General features: G+C 29.3%; 2 protein-coding genes across 2 annotated transcripts; both read right to left on the minus strand.

The window, feature by feature from the left end:
- Positions 1-2474: 2474 nt before the first annotated feature.
- On the minus strand, positions 2475-4337 carry LOC107919588 (probable S-adenosylmethionine-dependent methyltransferase At5g37990). The gene is made up of 3 exons (XM_016849024.2): positions 4155-4337; positions 3092-3754; positions 2475-2973 (listed from the first exon to the last, which is right to left on the minus strand). The coding sequence occupies exons 1-3, from the start codon at positions 4275-4277 to the stop codon at positions 2635-2637; spliced, it is 1125 nt and encodes a 374-aa protein (XP_016704513.1). The 5' UTR covers positions 4278-4337; the 3' UTR covers positions 2475-2634.
- A 2167-nt stretch (positions 4338-6504) lies between these two features.
- On the minus strand, positions 6505-9185 carry LOC107919044 (loganic acid O-methyltransferase). The gene is made up of 2 exons (XM_016848575.2): positions 9025-9185; positions 6505-7721 (listed from the first exon to the last, which is right to left on the minus strand). Exons 1-2 carry the CDS (start codon positions 9160-9162, stop codon positions 6720-6722), a joined length of 1140 nt encoding a protein of 379 aa, XP_016704064.1. The 5' UTR covers positions 9163-9185; the 3' UTR covers positions 6505-6719.
- Between the last annotated feature and the right edge of the window lie 4895 nt (positions 9186-14080).

Raw genomic sequence — 14080 nt, forward strand, 5'->3', positions numbered from 1 at the left:
TCTTAGCCTCTATACTTTTCGAATTTAAAAATTTAATTTTAACTCAAATGACAGCAGTCAAATCCATGAATTGACTTTTTTGTAAGTAAGACATGGAATAGTAAGCTAACGTGACATTAGGAACGTGATAATATATTTGTCACATAACATTCTGAAAGTAACAGAACTTAATGAATTGAACTACTACCATTTGACCAGGACACAAAATTGAAATTTCAAATTTAAAAAAAAAATATATATATATATAATAACAAAAATGACCCAAATAAAGTAACGAGACTAAATTCACAACTTATTCGTAGTATAGGAATTAATAGAAAAATTTAATATAAATGATGATATATCAAATTCCACTAATTAAAGACTTTATAATCTATTTTACCATTAGAAATTAAACCACTATACTTGTTGCAAGTAAATCTTGAAATAATTACAAAATTCTAAGATATGTCAACCAACATAGAACTCTTGGTGACAGAGGGAATCCAGGGGAGTTAGCAAGGGCTTAGCCCCTAAAATAAAAAATTGTTGTGTTGATCCTTTAGAAATTTTTAAAATTTTAAATTAATAAAAAATAAAATTACACTTTAGCCACTATAAAATTATGAAAATTTAATTTAATCTTTTTAAAAATTATAAAATATAGACTATTAAAAATTAAAATTTCATTTTAACCCCCTAAAAAATTTTCTGGCTTTGCCCTGCTTCTCCTAACACTTTACCTCAGCATGTAAAGAATTGTGTTCAAACGCCACAAATGAACTTCTCAAAGTACGTTTGGGTTGAATGCTAAAGATCATTTTATAGACTTCATCTTCTCTGTTTCTTTCTGCTGTCATTGTTGTCAAACAAAGATAAAAAAATTGTGCAGATTTCATCAACCGTGATGTGAAATTAGATATATTTATGAATACCCGAATTTTTTAATCGAAAAATTTCATCCTTCATGACTCATTATCAACTTTTTTTTTCTTTTTCTTTTTAGATTCCTCTATAAACAAGTGTTAAGATCTTTAAGTTTCAATTACCGGTATATATTTTATAATCCACAATTGATTTAGTTGAAAACTAAATTAAGTATTTTTCACATCAATGCTATGTTTTTTTTTTTAAATTTCCACGTATAAAAGTTTCATAGATGATGGATCTAACTAGACATGCTCATGGGCCAGGTCACCGGTCCGACCCGAAGACCTGTTCAAAAAATGGGTTTGAGCAGAAAAATAAGACTTGTTTAAAAAAGGATCGAGCCTCAAGTAAGGTATTTTTTGCTCGGGCCCGGCTTGGCCCAAATTCACAAAAGGGAAAAAAAACTGCTATATTTAGTTGTTTTAATGTTATTTTCTTGTTGTTTTTCCTCTATTTTGCTACCATTTCACTATTATGTTACTATTATTTTATTGTTCATTTTGTTTTATTTTATAGGCATTTGTTTGTTAAGTTGCATCTATCTTAGTGTTATTTAACTATACATATTCTTTAAAATTTGTTTTCAATTTGTTGGAAAATATTCATTTTAATGTTTTTATTATTTTTCATGTATTATATATATATTTAAAAATTATATAAAAATTAATATAAAAATTAATACGGCCGAGTTAGGTTGGGCCTGAATTTTAACATTTTTATTCGGGCCAAATTTGGACGAAATTTTAGATCTATTTTTCGAGCCAAATCCGAACTTAACAAACGAACCTAAAATTTTAATTGGGTCCAAACCTGCCAATGAGCACCTCTAAATCTAACCTATGTTACAAAGGAAAAGGAAAAAAAAGAAAAATGGTTACGACATATGAAGGTAAGTTTGTACAATCATAAATAACGCTGATGTTTTACTTTATATAGCAAGCAGAATATAACCACCAAACACTTGATACAGCTTTTACATGAAGCATACCAAACGGGTCAGTAATGCTTAAATACTTGACCCTACCACCTTAGTTTGCATTATTTCTTTTTCATAAAAGTACTAACTACCCATTTTCATAAAGTAACATTTAGTCTCTAAATTTGGTAATTTTTTCACTTCAGTTTTAATATTTTTTTGCCCACATTAATACTAAAATTTAGTAGTTTTTTTCAATTTAATTTTTAAACTTGGATTTTGTTAAAATATAATAATATGACTTTGTAAGATTGTATCACGTAATCACTTGATTAAATTTTAAATTTTTTTAAAATATTTTTTTATTTAATATTTTTAGGTGGTGACAGACTCTCAAAGTGCCACGTCATCATACATTAATGGAATACAAGTTTAAGGATCAAATCGAGAAAATTATCAAATTTCGGGACTAAATATTCCCGGATTAATAATTCTGAAATTTTATATATACATATAATAATTAAAACATATTATTTTGTTCAAGATTAGGTTAACCTACTCCGACTAATAAAACCGATATCAGAAAATGACATACAAAAAAGAAACCCAGAAAATGGGATTCTAATTATTATAGATCCAAACCATCAGAGAACAAACTTGCCCATTCATACCAGCAATCCATCCAAAAAAAGTACAAATTTATGCTTTAATAAAATAATCCAAGTAACCTGAATCTTATCAAACATGTTTGCATGCAAGATAGAGTCTTTTCGGATAGCATCGTTACGATATCGAAATGAAGCGTTGATTTATTTACGTTTTAAAATGGCAAATAGCTGAAGTCCATCCCTGTAACATGATTCCAGTTGCTGAGAAATGTCTGATAGTTTTAGGACAAGGTGATCGAACAATTCATCAATGGCTTTGCTGGGAAAATGATTGCTGAACATTCCCTCCATAGCAGCCCTTACATGTTTCACAAAGACGGGGATGTCAATGGGACCTTTTAGCCATGGTGCAGGGTTCATTAGTTCTATCACTTCTATGCTGAATAGTCCGTTTCTTTCGACCCCCTCAATGAATTCCCCTGGAGGGCAAGCATATATAGGCAAGTTGAATGCATCCACGTCAGCTTCACTGATGGATCCCTGTAATACATAGATACGTACACAACGATAAACATGGATGACAGAGAGGATGACGACGATTTTGATAGAATTTCTAGTATATATATTGGGGTCGAAAGACAAAAAGGTATTTACTTACGGTTTTCACCATGTCCATGAGGATGGAACCCATGCAATCGTACATTATACCATTCACAACTTGAGAATAAGGCATCCCATCTGGAATACTTGACCCAACAATCACAATCATCCCTCCCGACACCATCTCTCGACCTCTGGCGCTCAAGAAATTGTCTAAGTCCTCAGCGAACTGCGTCGCATACGCCATTAAAACTTCAGGTGGAGCACTGGTGTAGTGAATCTTGCCTTTGTTCCACGCCGGAGAACGCTCGTCTCGCAGCTCCTTTGGCAACCGAGAAAGCCAATGCAACGAATACGAGCAATGGGCTAAATGGAGTGATGATTTAGGCAATACTTGGTTATGGAAAGAACCAGGAACGGAAGCTACAAGGTATTGCTTGTCTTGTGGGAGATAAGTGAAGAGGGTATTGAAATCGTTTGTGAATTGGTCGTTGAAAATCACTTGAAATTCAGGCATTTGAGAAGATGTAGGACACTGAGATATGTGCTTTTTCTCTACGATTAGGAGCAAATCTTGCATGGAATTTATTGTGTTTGATCCAACCCCACATCCAAAATCTGCGACACGAAATATGTTTGATGTTGAAGAGAGGGTTTCCACATCAAGGTTCTTCATAATTGCATCTTCAATTTTTTTGGTCACAACATTTGCCGATAATCTCTGTAAAATTGGATTTATTTTAATAAAATATCGAATATAAGGACTTCGTTTGAATGAGTTTTTCTTTTTCTTTATCATAAAATATAATACAATTCACTAATTGAGAAATCTATACATAAAATGTGGGAATTTAACAGATTAATCATGTGATCATGAAAATTTTATTATTGAACACACCATAACTTGACCCTAATTTATATCGTTTTGAAAGTAAATTAATCCAAATGAAGCATTAATCATCCATTTACATAAAAAAAAACCATTAATTATGAAATCTACCTATATGAAAAGTGTGAATTAAACAGATTAATCATGTGATCATGAAAATTTTAGCAGAGTTCATTTCTAAAATCTACTTTATTTTCTTCTATAATATTAACTTTGAATTGAAGTTTTGCACCTGGTAGGAGGAGTTGTTGGAGTAGCTATTAGTTCCGTGTCCGCCGATGACCTGTATCGTTGAATTCTCTGATGCCTTGTCATTGTTCTCCTTTGCGAGTGAATCGGACACCAGAGCTGCCATTCCCTCCGTTAGTTTTGTATGTATTTAGATCACTGAAGCAAAAGATTGAGCGATTATAATTACCTTTGCATCTATATATATAAATGGTAGAGGAGTATGTGAACACCATATGTGCATGGGACATGTATGGAAATTATTATTATTTAAATTTTTTTAATGTTAAATGTCAATACTTAAAACTACTCATAGCCCCTCTCCAATCCATAAATAGGAAGATAATAGACTTCAGCACACTCGAACCCATATCCTCCTGCATTAGCAACAATACTCATGCCAGATGTCGACTTAAAACTCAATCGAACTAAAATTTAAATATTTCAAAGTATCATTTGTACATTTCTAAATTTTCAAGCTAAAAAATGTTTTTTCTTCCATTGTAACATATCATTGATATGTTATGCATGAATTTGAATTAAGGACCACATTATATATTAAACATGAGTAAGATTATTAAATTTGCAATCAGTTTGATTAAACATCATGTTCCATGATATTGACATCCATATGGATCGATTTGGTTGTCAAATGCATATTTATTAATTTAAAAAAAATTAACGAAAGAAAACCTTCAAATAAAGATTAAATAATGTTAGATTTTAATGTAGCGCCAAAATTATGGTACTTTATCTTCACTAAATAAATGGAAGGTTTATGGTTGTGGTCCTTGAGTTTTGATTTCCTATCTTTAAAATTATAAAAAAGTATAATAGCTTTTTTGGCCCTTTAACTTTATAATAAAAAAAAGAAGAAGTCCTTTTTAGCTCTTGAATCTGTATCTTTTGTCAAATTATCTCAAAATGGATAGAAAATTTAGAGTTTGTTAACTTTGCTATGTTGATGATACATCAACATTTAATTAATTTTTAAAATTTTTTATATTTTTCAGAATTTTTTTAAAATTTTTAAAAATAATTAAATATTGACATGTTATCCACGTGACAGTCCACGTTTATGCAATGCCAACAAAGTTAAGAAAACGTTAACTTTTCTATTCATTTTGAGGTGCTTTGATAAAAAGACACAAGTTTAAGGGCTAAAAAGATGAAAAATTAAATGAATGGCTAAATTGATTTTTTTGTAAATTTTAAAGACCAAATAAATCATTATGCCATTATAAAATAAAATAAAAATTATAACGAGAGGTTAGCTAAGTTTTGTTGATTAATTTCCAAAGGCTTATGGGTGTGGTCCTTGCGTTGATTAAAAACCAAATTTTTGAGCAAATAATTTAATTAAACATTTTAAAATATATATAAATTTGATATCAAATAAATATGAGATATAATAAATATTTAATATAAGTATCCATTTGATATATAATTAGAAAATTAAATATTTAAATTTAGTCACTTGTAGAAAGAATAATAATAATTAGTGATTAATATATAAAGAGAGAGAAAGGGAGGGATAATTATTGGATAGTGGGAAATTTTATTTTATTTCACAAGTAGAGTCCAGATTTTGTATTATTTATTTAATTTTTTTTATAATTGAAGGATTAGAATGGGTTGTTTAGGATTAAGGGTAAACTATTAAAATAGTTATTTTTGTTTATCTCAGATTATATTTTAGTCATTTACGTTAATGTGTTGTAACATTTTAGTCACTGAGCCGTTAACTGCTATTAATAACTGACGTGGCGCGTTACAACACGTTAACATAAGTAACTAAAACGTAACATTTCGAACATAAGTGACTAAAATGTAACCTGAAGTAAACAAAAGTGACTATTTCGATAGTTTAACTTAGGATTAAATCTCAAACTTCCATACTTATAACATACTACTCTTGCCACTGGATTAAGAGGTTGTTGGCCTATTTTTAAATTTTCTAAATACAAAGAGAGACATATTTTAGTATTTTTACCAAAAATATTATCATACTACACACCATATCTATGATTATTGAATGAACAATTTTTTTTCTTAATGGTGGTTAAAATATTTAGAATAAATTATATCAGTAATCACTTAATTATTGTAAATTTTTATTTTGGTCATTGAACTAAAATAATTACAATTTGGTTATTAATTTTTGAGATTAGTTTTATTTTTGTCATCCGAAAATTAAATAACTAACGGAATGATGATGTAATAATTTTTAATGGTGAACTATTATACAATACAAAGAAAACAATATGAATATACAAATATATATAATATGAATAAAAAAATATAATAAAATAAATACATGATTATCAAATCTAATCTTGAACATTAAGATTTATTAAATTAAACACGAGTTAAAAATGCGTTTCAACGCACTCAAACTCACATCCTCCTGCATTGACAATAATGCTCATACCAATTGAGCTAAAACTTAATCCGCACGTAAGTTAAAAATTACTTAAAGATATATAGATGCAACTACTTTAATAATCAAAGTAAAAATATCGAAATCAACTAAAAATAATGGAATCCCAGTACGTATGACCAACACCTTTTATTTTCGAATTAAAACAACGAGTAGCTGAGTTCGATCCTTATACCCTGATTCCACTTGTTCAGTAAACATAAAGAGTTTTTTGGTCAATCGATCAAACATTTCGTCGATAATATCAGTGCTGAAGTGTTTGATGAACATTCCCTCCATTGCTGCCCTAACATGAATGACCCAAGCTTTTATATCAACTGGACCATCTACCAAAGAAGCAGGATTTGTTAACTCCAACATCTCGATGCTAAAATGCCCATTTTTTTCCACCACTGAGGCCATCTCGGCCGGCGACGGAGTGTATATGGGCAAGTTAAAGGAATCCACTTCATCTTCACTTACCAGTCCCTCATTCGCCATATCCATGAAGGTTGATGCCATAAAATCATACATTAAACTAGCGGCCAGTTGAGAATAAGGCATTTCGTTGGGAAGTCCTGGCATGATGATGGTCATCATACCCCCAGTCACAATCTCCATTGCCCTAGCACACAAAAATTCCTCCATGTCCTTAGCGAATTGAGATGCATAAGCTTGGACAACTTCGTTGGGTGCATTGGTGTAGTGAATCCTCCCTTTGTTCCATGCACCACAATTCTTGTCTAATAACTCTTCTGGTACCTTGGAAAGCCAGTGGAGAGCATACGAGCAGTGCACAAAATGGATGGAGGATTCGGGGAATAATCGGCGGTGAAACGAGCCCGGCACACCGGCTGCGTAATACGGCCTTTCCCGAGGAAGAGATGTGAAGAGTGTGTTGAAATCGTTGGAGGGTTGGTCATTGAAAAGTACTAGGAATTGGAGTGTTGTGTTGGATTGCGGGCATTGGAGAGTGTACTTTTGTTGTATGAAGTGTACAACATCTTGCATGGCGTCGAAGGCGTTTGGTCCAACTGCACATCCCAAATCTGCAATGTAAATTGTGTTGGATGTAGAAGAGAGGTTTTCCACATCAAGCTTCATTGTAATTGCTCCCTTAATTCTTTCCTTAACCACATTTGCAGCTAATCTCTGCCAAATTGGAACACTTTTCAATCGTCTAGGATTAAAGGTAGAGAATGGAAATGAAATCTTAGAATGAATACTTTGCATTGATTGGTTTTCAACCAAGATGTAGTAGGGTCCTAGGAAATGGGAAATTGTAGAATATAAGTGGTCCATGATACTAATTATTAAGTTTTAATATCTAATAAACCTTTTTTACCAAAATCAAGAAAAAGTAACACATTGATTATTCATGTAGGACCCAAATTAGCATGAGAAAGAATATTGCATTAACTCCTACAACGGCTTTGGTTTCTCGAAATCATCAGTCAACTTAAATGAAGCTTTTTGTAATCACTGACGAATAAATTTTCCTTACTTTTATGGAAATTAGCAGAGTTTGGGGTCTGTTTGTTTATATATAAAAGGTTTTACGAAAGATATTTTTTGTAATTTTTTGTGTTTGTTTTACAGAAAATGACTTACAAGTCAACGTAAAATAAGTCATTTTTTCTGTAAAATAACTTAAAATGACTTATCCGATCATTTTTCGAAAAAGAGCACCTCTATAGGTAATTTTATTTTTATATAAAAATTAAATTTTATATATAAATTAAATTAAATCAAGCTTAATATTATTATGTTGATAATAAATTTTATATTTCTTTTTAAATATTTAAAATTATTAAAATTATTTATTATTTTAATAAATTATTTAATATTTCAATTTTATTTTAATAATAAATTTTAAAAATAATAAATTTAAATAATATTCAATATTAATATTTTAATAAAAAAATTTATTACAATTATAAATATATTAATAATAAATGTTTTGAAGTGTAAAGATTAAAATATGTCATAAGTCTATGTACTCTTCACAAATCTACAATTTAGTCTTTGCCCTTTTATTTTCAAGAATTTAGTCCTCTACTAATCTATGTATGTTTGTTTTACTGAAAGCAACTTTCATGAAATATTTTTAAGAAATCTATCAAACAATAGAAAATATTTTACACGGATTCATCCAAACACACAAAAAAAAAACTTTTCTAGAAAAATAAGTTATTTTTCAGACATCATTTTTCGATAGTTATTTTAAGTGAAACAAACGCATGTTTAGAATCTTAATTTATTTCTATACAGGTTCCCATTTAAAAGCAATACGTTGATTAGTTCTCATCTGCAAATGAAGTGCAAACCCGTGAAGGGTGTATCGGTTTTCAAGGTTAAAAACAAACACAGATTTATCATGATTTTAGACCAGCTTCGAGTAGACAATGCTTGCATGGTTAATGGTGAATATATATATATAATGAAAGAGAGAGACCTGAAAGTAGGAATTTCTGGTATAGCTGTAAGTGCCATCGCCGCCGTTCACATGGAGTGAATCTGGAAGTGGCCGTCTTACGGTTTCACCGCCACCGCCAATGATGAGTGGGGATGGATCAGGGGCTACCTCTGCCATGATTACTGTAGTTTGTAGTGAGCGTTGATTGAACAAAGTTCAGTGAGATTTGTTTCCATTATATAGAAGTAGGGGCTACCATATGCATGCTAGCTACCATCACGGTGGAACCAATACTATATTGATTTTTTCAAAAACATTAATGCTCAAATTAATTAACATAAAACAAGCAAAAGTCATTCACACCAAAGACAAGAATTTATTCCACATTCAATATTTGCGAGGTATGAAATTAGGATATCATGTCATTTGTATTTACTTAAGATGAATATGTCAAAATATTATTAAATTTATTGGAAAAAGATACGAATAACATGATATCCAATTTTGTATAAACTTTTGTCATGTACCATTGGTAAAATGAGGGTTTTCTTTTTTATATATAAATTGGTGCTTTGGAACTGGTCCTGCACAATTGTACAGTCAACCCTTAGCTAGGGTTTTCTTTTTCTTTTTATGGTCCATAATATTCGAGATATATATGTACCCAAAAAAAATCGAGATATAGAAGCTGCTTAATCTCTCATGTGGAGGCAATATGTAGTGCAAGTTACAAGAGATAACATATAATATACGTTAGACTTAGTTGGCTATTATTATTATTAGACCTAGTTAGTACTTGATTTTATATTCTATTAATCAGATTAGTATTTTTACAATAATATCATTAATTTGTATTGACGTGATATTATTAGTCAATCTGATGATACCACATAGTAACATCCCAATATGTCATGTGACAAATATAAATTAAAAAATTAAAATATATAAATATATAATTAAATTAATTAAAAATGTATATTTTTCACATCAAAAATGAACCTAGACAATCGATTATCCTGATAGAGATCATTCCAAATGTGTTTTTGGTAATTTTATATTTTTTAATTTCTTAATAAAATAATCAATTTTTAGGTTATTATTATTTTTAAAAATATATAAAATATAAACTTATGAATTTATAAAAAAAATTAAAATATATAAAATCCTATAATATATATAAACATATAAAAACGTATAGATTTATAAAAATATATATTGATAAATATTGATAATATATATTTATAAATTTATAATATAAAAATTTAAATATATTTTTACGTAAGCCATTATAATATTTTTATAATAATATATATAATATTATTTTTATAAATGTACTCGCTTTTATGTATTTATATGCATTATAGGTTTTTATATATTTAGATATTTTAATAAAATTATAATTTATAATTTTATATATTTTCAAAATAAATAATAACTTAAAAATTATTTTTTATATATAAAATTACTAAAAACGCATTTGGAAGGAACCTGAACAAAAAAAAGTCTACCTTTTTTAATTAAAATTTTAATTTATGTTTGCCAGGTGGCACAATTGGACTGGTTTGTCATGTCATGTCAGCACAAACTAACAATGTTAGAATACAAATTCAAGTACCATCTAAGTTCAAAAAAATAAAACCAACTAAATACATATGGAAAAATTCAGGATTCATTATATATATTAACCCAAAAAAACATCTATTTTTTGTGGAATAGATGAACATGAAAGCACTAAGTTTATATACTTTTACTATTTATGGGTTTGGAAGCGATTTTGGATAGCTCTAGGTATTGTATAAAAAAAAGATCAGATATGATCAAAATCTATAATAAGGTCATTCAAATAAAAATGTAGTGGTGTTTATAGACCGAACTAGGTCAAGATATTATTAAAATATAAGTATATATATTTGGTGAATTACAAGAGGAGGGCAAACCCTAACGGCAACGTGACTAGCGCGACTCGAACTGAAACCACACCTGAGATGATGAACACCTTAACTATTATGCCAGCACACGAGGGTTCAAAAATAATAAATATTTTCTTATTGCTTTTTGATTCCTTTCTTTTTCATGTAAGATGAAAAGCAACCTTTATAGAAAAAATGAAAAAAAAAGAAGGGTAATTAAAGAAGAATTTATACCCTAAAAACCAAAGACGAAGGACCTATAGCTAGAAAAAAAAAGTAATAATATTACAAAAGATTCTAAATAAAAGCATCTACTTCGTAAAAAAATATATAGAATCCTAGTGGTGCATAATCGGGTTCAATCTTTACATGATGCATGCTTAAGTAAAGTCAAAAAATTCTCTCTTCTTTTTTTTTTTCAACTTTAATTTATCTGGTGGTAACCAATGGGTAAACCATTGCCATGTTCTTCAGGAATATGGCCAACTGTTCATTAACATTTTAATAACCCTAAACCCTATATATCGACCCTAGCTAGCTATAAGCTAGGCATATAAAAATATGTATATAGCTATTTATATTCTAGGGTTACAACTTTCACTAATATTGATGTATTAAAAGATTCATCTCTATGTAAACAATGAAAAGTCCTCCTTTAGAGATGATAATTTTTTGCTACCAACTATGGCTCTTGCCGTTGCTAAACATCATTAGGTTAAATTACTTTATAAGTCCCTATATTTTATAGGTTGAAAAGTTCGAGCCCACACCAAATAGGTGTATGATAAAATGTTTAATCACCGCTTAATTCAAGTCAAGATAATTTAATTAATGTTGTATATTTACTCTAAAGCGAATATGTAAAATTGTAAATAACACTAAGGTTGAATGTAATAAATAAGATTTAATTATGTATTCTGAATCTCATTTTGATTTTAAATTTTTTTTTTAGAAGTGGTACTTAAATTATCAATTTTGTCTCATTTTATTCAAAAAATGTACAACATCCAATAAAAATTTGACATGTGTCATGTTCTTATTAATCAATATTTTTTTGGGTAAACTAAAGTAAAATTGATAGTTTAAGTACTCACTAAATTTGACGAGAAGAGTTAAATGAGTAATGTGGGTGTTTTTATTTTTAAAAAATTTTTTAATATTATCAAACACATGATAGTTTTTAGTCCACTTAACTAAATATATACCGTACAAGTTTTAAACCGAGAGACAGTTTGAATTTTTATCATTTCAACTAAAATTTCGTTTATTTTTTATATATTTTTTATAAATATCAAATAATATATGATTGGGAAATCTATAGTGCAAAATTTAGAATATATAAATGAAGTATATAGTTGGTAGAACTAAAAGTAAAAATAGGTTATGTTATACTATGCATCCATAATTGCAATAGGAATGATCACAAAGCAATAAGAACAAGAAAATAAGAACAAGTAGATTTTACGTGAACAGCTCTTATTAAGAAAAACTATTGGCAGATGAGGAGAAATTCACTAATGTGAAAAATAATAATACAGGAAGTTTTTTGCTACATACGTTTTAAGGGTTAAACAACCCTTGTATAATCAACGTCTAATAAAAGAAGTATAGTCCTATATAGATTCAACTTGTGCGGTAAGGCCTGTATTGCCCCGATCAAGTTTAGTGGTTCAACCCTCAGTCCTTTGTTCTCATAAATTTCTAATTTTATCCCTCTACTTTATTTTTTTAATAAATGAATTATACACCAAATTTTTTAAACCGAGATTCGGGTCACATAAGTCTATATTTATGATACATATATATTATATAGTAGAATTAATATATAGTAGGTGTAGCGGATCAGCTACATATATATAGCTGAGGATAATGAAAAGAAAAGAATTGCCGACGTACAAGCTAAAATATTAATATTTTGAAAAGTGAAAAATGGCGATAAACGAGGCAACTCAACTGAGCTGGAAACTGAAACCCTTTGTGGGAAACCATTAATATTGGAATTGGGGAAAAATGCTTGCTTTTGTCTTCGAAAAGTCCCGCTTGATTTCTTAAAGGAGACAGGCGACAAGATCACTACAGTTTGTATTATTTTATTTCTGCATTTAAATCAGGCTTTATATATGTAGCTCAGTCTTTTAATAAATTACTAGGGCTCACTTGGAGAACATGCACAACGTGAATAGTGATTGCTCCATCAATCACGATTGTGATGTCTTACAATTCTGCCTTTTTTTAGATAAAATATTATTTATTAAAATAATATATCAAAAGTTTTTTGACCAAAATAAGATGGATTAGGTCAATTGATATGCAAATTGCCACATCAGTTGGTGGTTTCATGTGAAATCAAGGGGTGTGTGAGGATTTGTTAAGGGCAGATTATCTTCCCATTGGTGTCAGCTTGCGAGGGGATTGGGAAGTCTGATATGGCATTTTGAGAACGGTCAAGTGAGATCGGAAAAGGTTAAGCGAAATCGGGAAATGACATGACGATTTAGGACATGTCTTGTTAGTGCCAGGGGAGCAAAGAATTTCTATTGCCTCAAGGCTCTAAATCAACATATGAGATGATGATTTGGAGGATCAAAGCAACAGAGATTCTCTGCTTCCTTAGCATCGATAACACAAAATTTAGAAATTTCGGACCAAACACCAAATTTTATTATAAAAAAAACCCCATATGTCCAGGGGGCAAATGTTAAAAAAAAAGAACCCAGAAAAAAAATCACCTACTCTTTGAAAATATACCTCTCAAAAACCATTTCCAAAAAACCCTAAAAGAAAATTCTAAACTAGAAAATTCCAAATAAGCATCACTCTAACCCTAAACTACTTAAGGAAATTTTTTTAACTATTTGGAGTTATTATGAATTTTATGATTATAATTGTTCAATACCATTATTTTTTTAGGTTCAAATATCAAAGAAGAAAACTCTAAAAAGAAGTAAGTCAAACTATCACATAGATGGTTTAAATATGATGGATAGAGTTTTTTTAAAAAAAGGTTTAGTGTGTGTTATATAAGTTTGTGATCATATTAGCATGATATTGCATTTTTTTAGCCATGTTTGATAAAAAGTAAGAGGCCACATTGTTTATAATAATTAATCATATATATCAATTAGAATGACAAATAAATGTTTATAGTAATTCGGTATATATTTCGTGCAGAATAAATGGTTAGG

The sequence above is a fragment of the Gossypium hirsutum genome, chromosome D13 (genome assembly GCF_007990345.1).
Source record: "Gossypium hirsutum isolate 1008001.06 chromosome D13, Gossypium_hirsutum_v2.1, whole genome shotgun sequence".
Classification (NCBI taxonomy): domain Eukaryota; kingdom Viridiplantae; phylum Streptophyta; class Magnoliopsida; order Malvales; family Malvaceae; genus Gossypium; species Gossypium hirsutum.